Raw genomic sequence first — 16884 nt, 5'->3', positions numbered from 1 at the left:
TTTGCTGGGAAATATTGCATGTGCAGTTCACTTAAATACCCTGACGCTCCCACAGATGGCGCTCGTCTAAAAACAATGTCTTCTCTATGGGGTTTCCTGTGCAATTTTTGATAGTCCTTTCCACTGCTTAAAACAGAAGTCCCTAAACTTTCCTAAGAATGAGCTATTTTGATTTTCTTTCTTAACCTGTGGCCTGAAGATGGAATTTGGTGAGGGGTAGGGATCGGAAGTCGGGGGACTAGGAAGGAATGCTTAGGGAGGAATATTCTCAACATTGCCTTCCCCAGGGACTGCTGGCATTTCAAAGAGCAATGCCTTACATCCTGTAATAAAATCAGTTGAGTAAGATGGGTCTCTAGGGACCCTGGCCTTAGATGCTCCCCAAAGATTGCTATTGAGGCAGTGTTTCAAAAGGATCCTTCAACCGAGAGTGTACATAGAGAGGCCCATGAAGCATTTTGGAAAAAAGACAAAACCTGGCATTTCCTCCCTTCAACCAACTCTATTCAACATTTCTTTCTTTATCAGTCAGACTTCGATATAACCAACAAAAATAGAGACTCTGCCTCCCTACAGTGACATGAAGGATGCATCCTGAACTGAGAACAGCTCAGGAGAGTGGGAGAGCATGTCAGCTCCGGCCTGAGCCCAGCTCAGGAGGAGACCGAACTTGTGACATACAAGATTAACCGTAAGAATCGGGTGAATGAAATCTGTTTGCGTTCTTGTGATTGGCTTCAGTGATCACTAAGGCTGGTTAGGACACAGGCAGTCCCAAGAGGACAATTTTAATGGGATTGTTCTAGAAATTGAGCCTAACAGATTTCATGGACCAAATGCTTCATCATTAGGATGTAAGATAACTAAATACATACAAGTTACCAGAAAGCAGTGAACAAGTAGAAATGGAAGAAAATGAGACTTCAAATTAATTCAAATTAAAATACATAGAAGGCAGTGATGTTTAAAAGAATAGAACTGATTTGTCCTAGATAGGTTTGTGTTAAACTATACCTAGAAGTTGGCTACATGCTAACACCCCCCCACACACACACACACATGTCCAAATATGTGTCTGCAAAACAGACAGACTTTTCCCAACTTGATTCTGCAGGTGCTAATAAGATAACAAGAAAAAAGAGAGCATATCAGGACCAGTGCTGTGGCATAGCAGGTAGAGCCACCGCCTGCAGTGCCAACATCCCATATGGGCGCTGGTTCTAGTCCCAGCTGCTCCACTTCCAATCCAGCTCTATGCCATGGCCTGGGAAAGCAGTAGAAGGTGACCCAAGTCCTTGGACTCCTGCACCCACATATGTGGGAGACCTGGAAGAAGCTCCTGGCTCCTGGCTTCGGATTGGCCCAGCTTCTGCCATTGTGGCCATTTGGGGAGTGAACAGGCAGATGGAAGAAACCTGTCTCTCTCTGTGCCTCTGCCTCTCTGTAGCTCTGCCTTTTAAATAAATTTTTTTTTTTTAAGAGCATATCACAGAAAGCTAATTGAAGAGGGCGGACAGAATTAATTACATTGAGCAATACAAGAAATTATACAAATTGAAGTATTTTTATTTTGTTTTTTAAAATTTATTTATTTGAAATTCAGAATTAGAATGAGTAAGAGAGAGAGAGGGAGAGAGAGAGAGATTTTTCATCACTAGCTCACTCTCTAGATGGCCACAATGGCCAGGGCTGGGCCAGGCCAAATCCAGTAGCCAGGAGATTCTTCTGTGACTCCCATGTGGGTGACAGGGACCCAAGTACTTGGATCATCTTCTGCTGTGTTTCCCAGGCCATTAACAGGGAGCAGGATCAGAAGTGGAACAGCTGGAATGCAAACTGGTGCCTAAATGGGATGTAGGTTTCGTAGGCAGCAGCTTTACCCACTACAGCACCATGCTGGCTCCAATCAAGTATTTTTAAATACTCAGTATTTATAAATATTGCCTTCAGAAATTAAGCACATTTTACCTTCTCCAGTAAGTAGTTATTGATGTGTCCACCAATAGGATCTCCCTTGAAATCAAAGTTGATATCCATGTATTTTCCAAATCTGCTTGAGTTGTCATTACGATTGGTTTTGGCATTTCCAAAAGCTTCCAATACACAATTGGACTTGAGCAACATATTCTTCACTCTTTAACACAGACAAATCAAAGTTAGTATGGAAAGCTTTAGAGACCAGACTTTTTAAAAACTGGAAATTGCTATAACACACACAAATACATATAAACAGATGCTGACTGCAGGATGTTTGCCATATCACAAAACACAAACAACTTAAATGGCCAACAGTAGGAACAGATAAAAAGAAAATACCATCCAGGCCCTAAAAAGAATGAGGTACAGCAATACAGCATTATGTGCTGATGTGGAAAGACATCCTGAATACATGAATGAGTGTAAAATCAACTTGCAAGATAATATGCACTGCAGGATCACTGTGTCTCTGTGTGTGTGCACACACATGTGTTAGTGAATATTTAAAAATCTGGATCAGTACAACCCAGTGAGGTCATCTAGACAGAGGTTGATGGGCTGGGCAAGGTAAGAATTCAGAGGAATTTTACCTTCAAATTAATTCTGAAATTTTTGGTTTTTCCCTTAAAGATTTATATAAAGAAAAGTCTTAGGAAGCTATGAGGGGTCTTCAACACATTCATGGAAAATGCATGTTACGAAAAAACTATGCATGGATTTGAATTTTCTTGCACCAAAATAAACGTCTTTTAATTCCGTTTTCCATGAACTCTCTGAAGTACCCTTTTATATTCTGAAGTGTGTGTGTGGGGGGGAACATTGGGTGACACAGAAATGACAGCTTTCCTAGTACAACTGTCCTCTGTTCTTCGGGATTCAGTTCCAAGACCCTCTGCAGATACCAAATGCTCTAGATGCTCAAGTCCCTCTCTTCAATGGCACAGTGTCTGCATGGGAACCACTCACATCACCCATATATTCTAAATCATCTCTGGACGGCTTCTAACACCTGATGCAATGTACATGACCAAACAGTCGTCACACTGCCCTGTTCAGAGAATAAAGACAGAGGAAAAAAAGGCTGTACATGTTTACTGCAGATGTAATTTTCCCCTTAAATATTTTCAATTTCTGGCTGGTTGAACACATGGATGCAGAACCCATGGATATGGAGAGACAGCTGTCCTTGCTTATAAAACCCAGAATAGTGGAATTTTATTGTACTTAGTTATACATCATAAATTTGGTCTTTACTAGTTTAGGAATTGCTCATTATTCTGTTTGAAGCTCTATGGAATCTCTCCTTTGCAGCAGTCACTTAATACATTCTTCATGCCATGAATGCTAACTTTCTCTGGTGCAGGCCCTCCCAGCGGATACATTTAAACTTCACAGCGCTCCTATGCCCTTGCTTTTATTCACTGACGGAACTCCTCTAATACAGGCACTTCTGCTGGAGTAACGCCAGGCAGTCAAATTACATGATGGAGCTGGTCTGCGCTCCTCCCACCAACACGGGGAGTGACCCTTGAACCTTCTCTCCCCATGGGTGAAGGCAAACTTGCAGAATGTTCCTGTGAGTGTCGGCGGAGGGGAGGGCTGCTTGCTTATAAAGGAGATTGCTTCTAAAACCGCCACAAGCTGTGCTCGTGAAATACTAGTAAATCCACACATGCCTTACTCTAGTGGAACCAAAATCAATTCGGTTCTTTGTTACTCTCCTCCGCTCCTAAGGAAATTAAGAAAATTTACTTGTCATATCAGGCTGCAAAGGCAGAAGCGGAAATGGGGATGTGTCACAATTAAGAAAAACGCCCATTGATGAACTGAAGAAAGTATGCAGCTGGGTGGCTGAGCTTAAATTGTCGTCTTTCACACCAACCCGGAGTCCTTTCTTTGTGCTCATAAAACTGAAAACTGACGTGTAGGAGAGGTGTGACTCGTGGCGAATTAATGCTGAGCCTCAAAGCGGCGGCTGGGAAAGCACTTTCCTCCTCGGAAGGGCTGTGCCACGTGAGAACGCCACGCAGTGAGCGGTGACCACGCAGTGACGCCTCACAGCCAGTCATCACGTACACATTTCCTAAGCAAACACTGCGTGCCAGACTCCGCCCCAGTGCTGGGCCCAGGCGGCGGGGACCAGCGTTACCTCTCAGCTTACCGGGAGCAGCAGCACTCTGGGAGAATGGGGAGAATGAATCTTACTTATAATTTCAATAATTTGTTTGAAAAACAAAGCAACAAAGACGCTGGTACAGCAGGAAGCACAGAACCTGTAAGAGCTTCAGCAATAAAATCTGCCAGCATCAGCTCTGACGGTTCTGCTGTCCACATGTAAGTCTGCACGCATAGACCGGAATGGGGACACCTCCAACTCTCGCAGAGTAACCTCTTCATTTGTTTTGTAATTAGGTAAAGTTTACTACAGCGATACGAAAAAAAAAAAAAAAAGAAAAAAGAAAGAAAGAAACGCAGAGATAGAGCCAGTGGTATGAACGAGAGCAGAGAGGTGATACGCAAGCAGAGAATCAAAGTGGTTTCGCCACCCAAAATTGCTTCACACGTGGCAGAGTGGAGGCCGGGCCACATCTGTCCAGAGAAGGAAGCTGCCACCAGGATTTCTCCCCACTGTCGGGGGGGCTCTTACCTTTCAACCTCTGCCCTCTGGCTGGGGTTGGTGATGGCCGCAATGTACTGCATGATGTATTTGCTGGCCTCCGTCTTGCCAGCTCCACTCTCCCCTGCAGTGAAAAGTTGTGCGGGGTTTAACGTGAGAATCAAAACCAAGAGAAACATTCGTTATTCACTTAGGACCCCTCATGTTGCACTTTCTTTTTCTTTCTATCCTTTGAGTTATTTCACCTGTCTTTCAGTGGTTCTAACAGATGTGAACATGTTGAAAAATAAATGAATAAAAAGCACAAACACTCTTGCAGAAGTCAAATGCCAAGACGACTACAGATCGACACTGACTCAGGGCCAAGACAGTGTGGGATTAAGATGCAGTAGATCAATTCTTCAATGGTGAGTCTCTGCACTTGACACTGATCTGAGTCAGCCAGAAAGGACATAAACGGTGGCCACGGTAAAATCTGTATAATCTTATTTTATATAGCAGGGTTTCTTTTTATCTTAAATGGGTTAAATGAATTATTTGACAATGTTAATTACAGTTAGAGTAGTTTCGATGAGAAAAACAAAATGTCAAACTCCAGATCCAGCCACCACGGACGAAGTGTCTCGGCCACTGTGACTGGGTTGGTGTGGGGAAGGGCGGATGCAGAAGTACCTGCCCTCATTTTCTGACTACAAAACTACACCTGTATAAGTTTCTCCAAAGGAAATGCTGCAAAATATGAACGTACCCAAGTGATAATAAAACAATTTTCCAAGTTTTAAAAAACCATTTCTGTAGAGGCAATGCTAGGCTCGTCAGTAGAGAACAGGGTAAATACATTATGACCGAGCTACTCGACAGAAGACCACACGACTGCTACAGGGAACCCCCTCGGACCACGGACAGTCTAAGGAAAAGACATCCACTCCATGGTGCTTCACGAAAGACACAAACTAAGTAATACTTCACTGAGTGTTCCTCATCCTGTTGAGGACAGGAAGTGATGCAGATGTCAGATTTTGGATTATTTGTGTATGGTAATGAGATATCATGGGGATGGGATCCAAACTTAGACACAGAACTCACTTGTGTCTCCTACACACCTTACACACCTGAAGGTGACTTTACAGGGTGTTTGTAGTGTGCCTGTGTTGTGACGACCACCCATCAGGGGAGACCCTGTGTGGAATTTCCCACCTGAGGTACCGCATCAGTGCTCCCAAGCTTTGGATTTTCAGATAAGGGATACTCAACCATTGGATACAATCCTATAATTACGTATTTACAGTATAATTAAATGTGCATGTGGGACTCGATGCATTTTCACACGCAGAGAAATTGTATAAAAGGATAAACACTCAACTGCTCCCAGCTGCCACTGCTGGGATCTGGGAGATGAGGCGTTTGGGAGAACGGGAATTTTCGCTTTTACATCACAAGCTTGTGTAATTGCTCTGCTTGCCAGCTTCATAACCAGGCCATAGTTTCAATAACATGTAGTCCTACTATATAATTCTCTAGCTCTATTACCAAGTTACTAAGCTGTTCTGACCCTATATGCATATCTAAATAGGGGGAAAAACTGTTCTACACATCGCTTAGCCATTTTGCCAGCCCAAGTGGAACAATGGCCATAAAAGTGTTTTTTAAGAGCACTGAAACTACTAAGGCTAATGTGAAGTGTTATCAGCACCAAAAGAAATCCCCACAGTGTGGGAGAGGCCACCCTGGGTCAGTGGGCAGTTTTCTCGTATTGATCGGTAAATAGGTCACCAGTACCGCTCGATGTGACTGGGGTAGATCAGCCCCAGTTCTCTGGCCCAGGGGCTGGCGTCGCCCTCTCTCCACCTTGGCTTGCAAAGCCTGCTGCTGCCCCGCACCCACCCCTCGCTCCCAAGCACCAGCCTGGCTCTGCATTGCTTTTGGCGCCTCATTGTTTCATGTTCTCGGTTTCACTCCACTGGTATTCACGCTGATTTTTGCTACCTTTTCCCTAGCACTTTGATATGGGTGAGACAGAGGAAGCATTTTCCACGAGAGCTCGGTGGACAAGCCAGGAACAAGTCACCCAGGTGTAATACTTATGTGTCTGTGAACCAAGCCCAGGGAAGATCAGACGGGATACAAATACTTGGACACTAATGTTCATTACGCTTTTTTCTTTCCTCTTATAAAAATTGCTTAGGTTTCTAGCAGGGGAGTGGGGGGGCGGGGGGGTGGGGAGGGACTCAATCCATGGTTTGGATCCTGAAGCGCCAGGTAAACTCAACACATCTTGCTCTTGGAAGCACCGGGGCCCCTCTCAGTACCTGATATCACGATGCAGGTGTCTTTCGACCGCCTCTTCATCGCCTTGTAGGCAGCATCAGCGATGGCGAAGAGGTGAGGCGGCCGCTCATACAGCTCGCGGCCCTTGTACTGCTCGATGGTGTCCCGCCCGTAGATGTTGAGTGACTTGTAGGGGTTCACTGAGACCACGACTTCTCCAATGAAGGTGTAGATGCGCCCTTTCTCGAACCTGTGCAGACGCAAAGAAGGAAAGAGTGCAGCTGTGAGTACAGAGAAAGAGTACTGCTTTCCGCTGAGGCTCGTAACTCCCGGCGAGTCCAAATACCCGGGAGCAGTTTCCGGACTGACGTGTCCTTGCTTCTGTATTTCCTTTGAGGGACAAGGATCTGTAGGGGTTAAAACCCAGCAAGAAGGAAGAAGGTAACTTGTTGCGGGCTGGGAGTTTTGCTTTCAAAATACAGAAGGGTGAGAGGAGGGAAAAATTGAGAAACAGGTGCAGACAGCCTCGGAGCTCTGGAAGGAAAAGAAGTGCTTGCGTCCACTCAGCAGATGCTCAATTAGAAAGAGTCCTGGCCGGGGCGGAGCCAAGATGGCGGATAGTGAGGCCGTGCGCCTTAGTTTGGGAAAATAAAGTTTCATAAAAGTGGAATTACTGTAGCCTCAGGAAAAGATTCAAGAAAAACTGCAGAAGAAACGCTTCCGGATCTAGTGGATGTGACACAGAGGACCTACAGGGAGCCCACCGCGTGGAAACTCAACCGTGAGAGACGAGCCGCAGACTCTCGCCAGCGCGGGAACCAATGGGAGGTAAGACAAAGACCTCAGAAACCCGAGACATTGGGGGGGGGGGGGAGAGGACAGAGGCCTCTCCCTTCACTCACCAAGCAAAACAAAGAGCACCGCCATTTTACATATGTAAAGCGCAGCCAAACTCAGTAACTTTGGCGAAACTCAAGAACACATTGAGGGCTGCATAAACTCTGTGTGTGGTCCCAGGGGTAGATCAAACGAATACTCACAGAGCCCAGATTTCAACTACCCTCAATTCCACTCCCAACTGAGTCAAAAAAAAAAAAAAAAAAAAGAGAGAGAGAGCGATCCAGCAAGGAGCAAGGGAGTGAACAATCTGGGAGAGTCACTCTTTGCACAGCCTTAAACCTGAAGAATCAAGCAGAGCTCTCTGGCCACACCCATCACAGCCCCTAAGGATCCATCAAAGCAGACAGCCCACTTAGAGGCATAGTATAACGAGAAAAAAAAACACCACAGCAAAAAAAAAAAAAAAAAAAAAAAAAACAAACCACACACACACAAATTATCTCCAACATGCCAAACAACAAACATAGAAGCCGAGGTAACAAGAGCAAGGAAGACACTATGATGCCTCCAAATGAACAAGACAAGCCAATGCAAGATTATGAAGATGAAGAGATAGAGGAAATGCAAGAAGCAGATCTCAAAAAATTGATAAGAACATTAAGAAGTTCTCAAAAACAAATTCTTGAACTACAGAAAACCTTAATGGACAAGATAGAAAATCTCTCTCGTGAAAATGAAATATTAAGGAGGAATCAAAATGAAATGAAACAACTAGTAGAACATGAAACTGAGATAGTGACAAAAAACCACAATGGAATGAAGAACACAATAGATCAAATGACAAACGCATTAGAAAGCCTTAAAAACAGAATGGGTGAAGCAGAAGAGAAAATATCGGAATTAGAAGACAGAGAACAGGAAAGGAAACAGTCAAATCAAAGAAAAGAAGAAGAAATCAGAAATCTAAAAAATACTGTCAGGAATCTACAGGATACTATTAAAAAACCCAACATTCGGGTTCTAGGAGTTCCTGAAGGCATGGAGAGGGAGAAAGGATTAGAAGGCCTTTTTAGTGAGATACTAGCAGAAAATTTCCCAGGTTTGGAGAAGGACAGAGACATCCTAGTACAGGAAGCTCATAGAACCCCTAATAAACATGACCAAAATAGATCCTCACCACGACACATAATCAAACTCACCACAGTGAAACACAAAGAAAAGATCCTAAAATGTGCAAGAGAGAAACGCCAGATTACTCTCAGAGGATCTCCAATTAGACTCACAGCTGACTTCTCATCAGAAACCCTACAAGCCAGGAGAGAATGGCGAGGTATAGCCCAGGTACTAAGAGAGAAAAACTGCCAGCCCAGAATATTATATCCTGCAAAGCTCTCATTTGTGAATGAAGGTGAAATAAAGACTTTTCACAGCAAACAGAAACTGAAAGAATTTGTCGCCACTCGTCCAGCCCTGCAAAAGATGCTTAAAGATGTGTTACATACAGAAACACAGAAACACGGTAACCAATATGAAAGAAGATAAAGGAAGGAAACCTCACAGCAAAAGATCACAGGAGTCTCAAACCATATATTAGAAAAAATCTTTGGCAAATGACAGGGCAAAGTTACTCCTTCTCAATAGTCACATTGAATGTTAATGGCTTGAACTGTCCAGTTAAAAGACACCGATTGGCTGATTGGGTTAAAGAACAAAACCCATCTTTTTGCTGCTTACAAGAAACTCATCTTTCCAACAATGATCCATACAGACTGAAAGTGAAAGGCTGGAAAAAGATATACCATGCCAACAGAAATGAAAAAAGAGCGGACGTAGCCATCTTAATATCGGACAACATAAACTTTACCACAAAAACTGTTAGGAGAGACAAAGAGGGGCACTATTTAATGATTAAGGGATCCATTCAACAGGAAGATATAATGATTATCAATGTATATGCACATAATTACAGGGCACTAGCTTATTTAAAAGACTTGTTAAGGGACTTAAAGGGAGTCTTAGACCCCAATACACTAGTACTGGGGGACTTCAATACTCCACTCTCAGAGATAGATAGATCATCAGGACAGAAGATCAACAAGGAGACAGCAGATTTAAATGACACTATAGCCCAAATGGATCTAACAGATATCTACAAAACATTTCATCCTACATCTAAGGACTTTACATTTTTCTCAGCAGTACATGGAACCTTCTCTAGGATTGACCATATACTAGGCCATAAAGCAAGTCTCAACAAATTCAAAAGAATTAGAATCATACCATGCAGCTTCTCAGACCACAAAGGAATGAAACTGGAAATTAGCAACTCGGGAATCCCTAGAACACGTGCAAACACATGGAGGTTGAACAACATGCTCCTGAATGAACAATGGGTCATAGAAGAAATTAAAAGAGAAATCAAAAATTTTCTGGAAGTAAATGAGGATAAAAGCACAACATACCAAAACCTCTGGGATACAACAAAAGCAGTGTTAAGAGGAAAGTTTATATCAATAGGTGCCTACATCAAGAAATTGGAAAGACACCAAATAGATGAGCTTTCAAGTCATCTCAAGGATCTAGAAAATCTGCAGCAAACCAAACCCAAACCCAGTAGGAGAAGAGAAATAATTAAAATCAAAGAAGAAATCAACAGGATTGAATCCAAAAAACATTGCAAAAAATCAGCCAAACGAGGAGCTGGTTTTTTGAAAAAATAAACAAAATTGACACCCCATTGGCCCAACTAACTATAAAAAGAAGAGAAAAGACCCAAATCAATAGGATCAGAGATGAAAAGGGAAACGTAAAAACAGACACCACAGAAATAAAAAGAATCATCAGAAATTACTACAAGGACTTGTATGCCAGCAAACAGGGAAATCTATCAGAAATGGACAGATTCTTGGACACATACAACCTACCTAAATTGAGCCAGGAAGACATAGAGAACCTAAACAGACCCATAACTGACACAGAAATTGAAACAGTAATAAAGGCCCTCCCAACAAAGAAAAGCCCAGGACCAGATGGATTCACTGCTGAGTTCTACCAGACATTTAGAGAAGAACTAACTCCAATTCTTCTCAAACTATTCAGAACAATCGAAAAAGAGGGAATCCTCCCAAATTCTTTCTATGAAGCCAGCATTACACTAATTCCTAAGCCGGAAAAAGATGCAGCATTGAAAGAGAATTATAGACCAATATCCCTGATGAACATAGATGCAAAAATACTCAATAAAATTCTGGCCAATAGAATGCAACAACACATCAGAAAGATCATCCACCCAGACCAAGTGGGATTTATCCCCGGTATGCAGGGATGGTTCAACATTCGCAAAACAATCAACATAATACACTACATTAACAGACTGCAGAAGAAAAACTATATGATTCTCTCAATAGATGCAGAGAAAGCATTTGATAAAATACAACACCCTTTCATGATGAAAACTCTAAGCAAACTGGGTATGGAAGGAACATTCCTCAATACAATCAAAGCAATATATGAAAAACCCACGGCCAACATCCTATTGAATGGGGAAAAGTTGGAAGCATTTCCGCTGAGATCTGGTACCAGATATGGATGCCCACTCTCACCACTGCTCTTCAATATAGTTCTGGAAGTTCTGGCCAGAGCTATTAGGCAGGAAAAAGAAATTAAAGGGATACAAATCGGGAAGGAAGAACTCAAACTATCCCTCTTTGCAGATGATATGATTCTTTATTTAGGGGACCCAAAGAACTCTACTAAGAGACTACTGGAACTCATCGAAGAGTTTGGCAAAGTAGCAGGATATAAAATCAATCCACAAAAATCAACAGCCTTTATATACACAGGCAATGCCACGGCTGAGGGAGAACTTCTAAGATCAATCCCATTCACAATAACTACAAAAAACAATCAAATACCTTGGAATAAATTTAACCAAGGATGTTAAAGATCTCTACGATGGGCCGGCGCCGTAGCTCAACAGGCTAATCCTCCGCCTTGCGGCGCCGGCACACCGGGTTCTAGTCCCGGTCGGGGCACCGATCCTGTCCCGGTTCCCCTCTTCCAGGCCAGCTCTCTGCTGTGGCTAGGGAGTGCTGTGGAGGATGGCCCAAGTCCTTGGGTCCTGCACCCCATGGGAGACCAGGAGAAGCACCTGGCTCCTGCCATCGGAACAGCGCGGTGCGCCGGCCGCAGCGCGCTACCGCGGCGGCCATTGGAGGGTGAACCAATGGCAAAAGGAAGACCTTTCTCTCTGTCTCTCTCTCTCACTGTCCACTCTGCCTGTCCAAAAAAAAAAATAAAAAAAAAAAGATCTCTACGATGAAAACAACAAAACCTTAAAGAAAGAAATAGAAGAGGATACCAAAAAATGGAGAAATCTTCCATGCTCATGGATTGGAAGAATCAATATCATCAAAATGTCTATTCTCCCAAAAGCAATTTATACATTCAATGCAATACCAATCAAGATACCAAAGACATTCTTCTCAGATCTGGAAAAAATGATGCTGAAATTCATATGGAGACACAGAAGAACTCGAATAGCTAAAGCAATCTTGTACAACAAAAACAAAGCCGGAGGCATCACAATACCAGATTTCAGGACATACTACAGGGCAGTTGTTATCAAAACAGCATGGTACTGGTACAGAAACAGAAGGATAGACTAATGGAACAGAATAGAAACACCAGAAATCAATCCAAATATCTACAGCCAACTTATATTTGATCAAAGATTCAAAACTAATCCCTGGAATAAGGACAGCCTATTCAATAAATGGTGCTGGGAAGATTGGATTTCCATGTGCAGAAGCTTGAAGCAAGACCCCTACCTTTCACCTTACACAAAAATTCACTCAACATGGATTAAAGACTTAAATCTACGACCCGAAACCATCAAATTATTAGAGAGCATTGGAGAAACCCTGCAAGATACAGGTACAGGCAAAGACTTCTTGGAAAAGACCCCAGGAGCACAGGCAGTCAAAATCAAAATTAACATTTTGGATTGCATCAAATTGAGAAGTTTCTGTACTTCAAAAGAAACAGTCAGGAAAGTGAAGAGGCAACCGACAGAATGGGAGAAAATATTTGCAAACTATACTACAGATAAAGGGTTGATAACCAGAATCTACAAAGAAATTAAGAAAATCCACAACAACAGAACAAACAACCCACTGAAGAGATGGGCCAAGGACCTCAATAGACATTTTTCGAAAGAGGAAATCCAAATGGCCAACAGACACATGAAAAAATGTTCAAGATCACTAGCCATCAGAGAAATGCAAATCAAAACCACAATGAGGTTTCACCTCACCCCGGTGAGAATGGCTCACATTCAGAAATCTACCAATAATAGATGCTGGAGAGGATGTGGGGAAAAAGGGACACTAACCCACTGTTGGTGGGAATGCAAACTGGTTAAGCCACTATGGAAGTCAGTCTGGAGATTCCTCAGAAACCTGAACATAACCCTACCATACAACCCAGCCATCCCACTCCTTGGAATTTACCCAAAGGAAATTAATGTGGCTAATAAAAAAGCCATCTGCACATTAATGTTTATTGCAGCTCAATTCACAATAGCTAAGACCTGGAACCAACCCAAATGCCCATCAACAGTAGACTGGGTAAAGAAATTATGGGACATGTACTCCATAGAATACTATACAGCAGTAAGAAACAATGAAACCCAGTCATTTGCAACAAGATGGAGGGATCTGGAAAACATCATGCTGAGTGAATTAAGCCAGTCCCAAAGAGACAAATATCATTTGTTTTCCCTGATCGGCGACAACTGAGCACCAAACGGGAAACCTGTGGAAGTGAAATGGACACTATAAGAAACTATGACCTGATCAGCTCTTGTCCTGGCTCTAGATGTACAATGTAATACTTTATCCTTTTTAGTATTTGTTGTTGTTGCTGTTGTTCTAGTACTAGTGGTTGAACTCTGTAATTAACACACAATTATTCTTAGGTGTTTAAATTTTAACTGAAAAGTGATCCCTGTTAAATTTCAGAGTGGAAAAAGAGAGGGAGGAGATGTACAATTTGGGACATGCACAATCTGACTTGCCACAAATGATGGAGTTAGAAATGTACCAGGGGATTCCAATACAATCCCATCAAGGTGGCATGTACCAATGCCATCTCACTAGTCCAAGTGATCAATTTCAGTTCACATTCGATGGCATGGATAGGTCTAAGAAACAAAGGGATCACACAAACAAGACAAGTGTCTGCTAATACTAACTGATAGAATCAAAAAGGGAGAGAAAGATCCAACATGGGAAGTGGGATACACAGCAGACTCATAGAATGGCAGATGTCCTAAACAACACTCTGGCCTCAGAATCAGCCCTTAAGGCATTCGGATCTGGCGGAAGAGCCCATGAGAGTATTGTAGGCATGGAAAGCCAAGATACCATGGAAAAGAAAAAAGAAGAAGACCTAAATGAAAGATCTCTGTGAGTGAGATCCCAGTGGAAAGAACGGGGCCATCAAAGAAGGAAGTACCTTTCTCTGAAGGGAGGAGAGAACTTCCACTTTGACTGTGACCCTATCGGAATAAGATCAAAGTCAGCGAACTCTAAAGGCTTCCATAGCCCTGGCAACTCATGACTAGAGCCTAGGGAGATTACTGACGCCATGAACAGGAGTGTCAAATTGTTAAGTCAGCAACAGAAGTCACTGTGTACTTACATCCCACGTGGGATCTGTCCTTAATGTGTTATCCAGTGTACAGTGATGCTATAACTAGTACTGAAACAGTAATTTTTACACTTTGTGTTTCTGTGTGGGTACAAACTGATGTGATCTTTACTAATTATATACTGAATCGATCTTCTGTATATAAAGATAATAGGAAATGAAAAGAAAAAAAAACAACCCTGGTGTTAAATTGGAAATGGCATAGAAAATTAATTTAAAAAAAAATATTATGTAGGATCTCTGTCTTTAATGTGCTGTACACTGTTATTTAATGCTATAACTAGTACTCCAACAGTATTTTTTTTTCACTTTGTGTTGCTATATGGCGGCAAACTGTTGAAATCGTTACCTAATATATACTAAACTGATCTTCTGTATATAAAGAGAATTGAAAATGAATCATGATGTGAGTGGAAGGGGATAGGGAGCGGGAAAGGGGAGGGTTGCGGGTGGGAGGGAAGTTTTGGGAGGGGGAAGCCATTGTAACCCATAAGCTGTACTTTGGAAATTTATATTCATTAAATAAAAGAAAAAAAGAAAGAAAGAGTCCTGGCCACCTCCACTGTCCTCCTCTCCCTCTGGAAGCCCTACTCAACTGTCAGAAAAACCCATACTCAGACACTTGATATAAATCTAATTTTATATATGTATTTTTTTTGGTGACTGCCTAAAGTCCCGTGATGTTGATAAATCATCATTTATTCACAGATTCCCCTTCCTTCTGCTACAATGAACAGCACTGCAGAAAACGCTCCAGACACATAAGCTTATAAGGTGGTGCTCTTATTTCTAGGAGACAAAGTCTCAGGGATGGGTGAGCTCCTTGAAAGAGATGTGTGGTTTTTCAGAGCATACAGCATGATCCCATTTTTCTCCATAAAACAAAGGTGAAAAGCCAGCCCATTTTTATTTGCGTATCTGTTCAGAGACATTTCATAGATGAATACATGGCATGAGAAACCAAGGAAGAATACGTGTTAGCATGTGTTATGCACCCCTTTACGCACACAGTAGGGTGATATGGATAGAGGAAGACGAGGAAGAAGGCCATGTGGGCAGGTGGGAAGAGGCCATAGACCAAAGAACAAGGAGGAGAAGTCCCAGCATGTCTGACATGACTACAGTGAGACGCATCCATGTGTTTGTATTTATAGAGAAAACATTTATGCACAAAATTTAGAAAAGCCACAGGTACCCACTGTTTACAGAGTACGTGAATCAGAGCTTGGATCTTTCTACACCAGCCACTGCCACAGAAAGCTCTGGCTGTTGAGAGGCATGGGGGAGATGTACCTGTGTCTTGCTCCCAAGAGCTGAACAAGAGGAGCACCCAGAGGGCTCAAATGCTGGCCCACAGACCGGCAGCCCATGGGGCAGGAAAAGAATGAAGTGTTTGCGAGCAAAAGACAAATCCTTAAAATTCCTTGAAGCCGGAATGAAGATGGTCAGCTATAATTAGGAGTAGAAACAAAGAGATGCTGATAATGTCAACAGTAAATTAAAAGCAAGATTTGTATCAAGTAGTTAGTATGTACTTAAGTAAGAGTTATTGGAGTGGGCATTGTGGTGCAGTGGGTTAACCTCCCCCTGGGATGCTTGCAGCCTATAGCACAGTGCCTGGGGTTGAGTCCCACCTCTGCCTCCTGCTAATGCACACTCTCGGAGCTCAAGTACTTGGGTCCCTGACACTTATGTGGGAGACCCAGATGGCTGCTGCACACATTTGGGAGTGAACCAGCAGATGAAAGCTCTCTCTCTTGCTCTTTCAAATAAATAAAAGTATGAAAGTAAGTAAGTAAGAGTATTGACCACCTAAGGTTTTCTGTGCACCTTTCCACGTGGTTTTCCTATGGACCCTATTGGTAGTGTATCTGGCACAAAAGGCACTAGCTGTGGACTCTTCTGCATCTTGGTGTGAATGCCCACGTTACAAACCCAATTACAGTAAGGCCTTGAGAATGCTACTTCATCTGCAAAATGGTGATAATTACACCCACCCTGTTCCTCTTCCATTCAGCAAGTGCTTTTAAGAATAAGGCAATTAATCTTATGCTTCCAATCATGTTGTACTTGAGGGAGATTCTTTAATAAATGCTTTTATTTTGTTAACCTCGCTGCTGAAATCACAGTACTCCCTACACATGAGGAATGATTGCAAGCCAATTCCCTGCCTCAGCTGTCAATCAACTACGAGTTCCAAGCAGAGCGTTGACACACCTCATGTTCAAAGACTGAAAACACTAACAATAAACCAAGAATCGTCACCCAGGTCTGTGTGGCTTAACCAGGACACCTGCAGCACACACTCAACAGGTATCTCCAAGAGCAAAGACACAAAGGGCGAGATTCTTTAGATTCCACAAGTGCTGTCCAAGTAGGAAAAATAAATAAAAGGGGCCAAAGAATGTTAGAAAGAGAAATGACTTTATAACTTCGAAACTCGATGAATCAGAGACAAAGCAGATAACATA

At 42.6% G+C, this 16884-nt stretch overlaps 1 protein-coding gene across 1 annotated transcript in view; it reads right to left on the bottom strand.

Annotated features, from left to right (window-relative positions):
- Nucleotides 1–16884, bottom strand: part of MYO1D (myosin ID) — a 353018-nt gene that overhangs the window by 246642 nt on the left and 89492 nt on the right. The window contains exons 2-4 of the mRNA XM_062216283.1: nt 6904–7112; nt 4625–4718; nt 1969–2134 (exon numbers count right to left, since the gene is read on the bottom strand). Of these exons, the coding sequence (XP_062072267.1) occupies nt 1969–2134; nt 4625–4718; nt 6904–7112 (469 nt within the window). The remainder of the gene's footprint in view (nt 1–1968; nt 2135–4624; nt 4719–6903; nt 7113–16884) is intronic.

This window comes from Lepus europaeus, chromosome 18 (assembly GCF_033115175.1).
Source record: "Lepus europaeus isolate LE1 chromosome 18, mLepTim1.pri, whole genome shotgun sequence".
NCBI classification, from domain to species: domain Eukaryota; kingdom Metazoa; phylum Chordata; class Mammalia; order Lagomorpha; family Leporidae; genus Lepus; species Lepus europaeus.
This window is presented reverse-complemented; position numbering and strand designations above follow the sequence as displayed.